This window comes from Ursus maritimus, unplaced genomic scaffold, assembly GCF_017311325.1.
Source record: "Ursus maritimus isolate PB19 unplaced genomic scaffold, ASM1731132v1 scaffold_93, whole genome shotgun sequence".
Classification (NCBI taxonomy): domain Eukaryota; kingdom Metazoa; phylum Chordata; class Mammalia; order Carnivora; family Ursidae; genus Ursus; species Ursus maritimus.
This window is the reverse complement of record NW_024427141.1, coordinates 65624-68005: the sequence shown is the minus strand read 5'-3', so window position 1 is coordinate 68005 and position 2382 is coordinate 65624. Positions and strand designations below refer to the sequence as shown.

Here is a 2382-nt window from a genome sequence, read left to right as displayed (position 1 = left end):
GGACAGAGGCAAAAGGAACCACAGTAGAAAACAGGGGAAAAGGTAAGTCAACGTAAACACGGTCTCTTGAGAATTCTCTAAGAACTGAAGCTGTTTGTTAGCAATCCCAAGTGGATAATGAACAGCAGCAGGGCAAGGAAGATAGTACAAGAATCTGGATACTTTAGCTTCTTCTCTTAATTGTGGTTTTCATAATATAAATCTGTCATTTACCATCAGATTTAACCCACAAATGTATAAAATGGAGTTGCTGAGGAGCTACATCTGCACCTCAGAGCTTTCCTTCATTGGTCGGACAAATGAGAGAAGAAATATTCGTCAAAATTACAGATACACCATTTCCTAACAGGACTAACTCTAAATCATTTTAAATTAATCTTGAGAAGAACTCTTCAGTTTTGTGGTCCACTTTTTTTGCTCTTAATAATAATCTATTAATGTTCTTTTTGTAGGTACTTCTCTTGTAGCCTGAGGCCATGGATCAAGGAAATTATTCTAGGGTGGCTGAGTTTGTCTTGTCGGGACTCTCTAGTTCCTGGGAACTCCAGTACTTCTTCTTTGTGTTGTTTAACTTCTTGTACATCACCATTGTGCTCGGCAACCTCCTCATTGTTCTCACTGTGATTTCTGACCCTGCCCTGCACACACCCATGTACATCATGCTTAGTAACCTTTCTGTTCTTGATGTGTTTCTAGCCACTTATGCAACCCCCAAGATGATTCATGATTTCCTTCATGAATCTAAGACCATCTCCTTTGAGGGCTGCATGGCCCAGATATTCTTGCTCCATGTCTTTGCTGGTGGTGAGATGGTACTTCTTGTAGCCATGGCTTATGACAGGTATGTAGCCATATGCAAACCTCTCCATTATACAACCATCATGAGCTTGTGCAGGTGTACAGGCCTGGTGGTAGGCTCTTGGGTCATTGGGATCATGCACTCCCTGAGCCAGTTAGCTTTCATTATAAACTTGCCTTTCTGTGGCCCAAATATAGTGGATAGTTATTACTGTGATCTTACCTTGGTCATTAAACTTGCCTGCACAGATACTTATGTCCCTGAAGTCTTGATGCTTTTGGACAGTGGTCTCATGGGGGTGACTTCATTCTTACTCTTGCTGATCTCCTACACCATTATCCTAATCACTGTACAACATCATTCCTCAGTGGGTATAGCCAAAGCCTGCAGCATTCTGACTGCTCACATCACTGTAGTGACTCTCTTTTTTGGGCCCTGTATTTTCATTTATGCCTGGCCTTTCAGCAGCTTCCCAGTGAATAAAGTCCTCTCTGTGTTCTCTACGGTTTTTACACCTATATTGAACCCCATTATCTACACACTGAGAAACAAAGAGGTGAAATCAGCAATGCATAAACTGAAGACCAGGTATGTGAGTTCCAGGCTGCTCTCCCAGCTGTCTCTCACAAGATAGCTTTGTTGAACCGAGTAGACAAGAAGAAACTTCAGGAAACATAGACTTACTTTTTTCTTGTGGATCCAACATTTTAAAAAGTTACCTTATTTGTTTGAAATAATAAATGTATATTCCTTGTTATGTATTTGAAGTAAAGAAACCTCACATGATTATACAGTTCCTAAGCTAAGAAGTTGCTTATATTTGCTACCTAAAACCAGTAACAAGATGTTTCAAAAATTATTATATAATTTAAATTTTATGAAATTAATTTCATAAAAATTTAGTTGTATATCCATATTGGATAAAAAAAATAATGTTTCTTTCATGGTCTAAAATACTGCAAGTAATCTATGATTTAGTTCCAGTAGTAAAAACAATCCCATTAGTACTCCTGTTTTCACGCATTTAACATCAAAAAGTTTGTGCGATCCATCAAAAAATCCATTTAGCATGTAAAAAGGTAATACTTTCTAATCCACCTTTATCTTTTCTTTCTCACATACAGAACTTAAGAAGCTTCATACACATATTTTATAGCTTTATAATATCCCTTGATGTTAGTCTGGTACCACTTATTCTTTTATCATTTTATCGGTAAAAACCAAGATGACATCAAAAGATGACACACATGAAGCTTTAGACGTCGGGCAATAAGACCACCTAAAAATAGAACAAGACTCCCATCATCCATGCTCTGCATCAGGTATTTACCGGGCCCTGAATGGTGTTTGTACACTACTCCAAAGGGAGGGAAAGAAATGCAAAGGTAGTTACTTTGGAGCTCACTGAACATTATGATGCAGAAACACATTATGATGTTACCCCAGTGTTATGTACCATCCCAATTTCCTCCAAGATGGTCTCAGTCTAGAATGTCGGGTTCAGCTGATACAAAAAAAGGCTGCACAACATTTACTTTGTGGAGGTATGCTACTTATGCTACGCAGTCACTGTGATTGTGAAC

The 2382-nt window shown here is 38.5% G+C and overlaps 1 protein-coding gene across 1 annotated transcript; it reads left to right on the top strand.

Annotated features, from left to right (window-relative positions):
• Positions 1-455: 455 nt before the first annotated feature.
• Positions 456-1433, top strand: LOC103681141 (olfactory receptor 4K15-like). Its single transcript, XM_008710658.2, has one exon. The coding sequence runs from the start codon at positions 477-479 to the stop codon at positions 1431-1433; it is 957 nt and encodes a 318-aa protein (XP_008708880.2). The 5' UTR covers positions 456-476.
• The last annotated feature ends 949 nt before the right edge of the window (positions 1434-2382 follow it).

What these genes read in the sequence shown, in the direction of transcription:
- LOC103681141 (XM_008710658.2), top strand. Translation starts at nt 477, where the DNA reads ATGGATCAAGGAAATTATTCTAGGGTGGCTGAGTTTGTCTTGTCGGGA.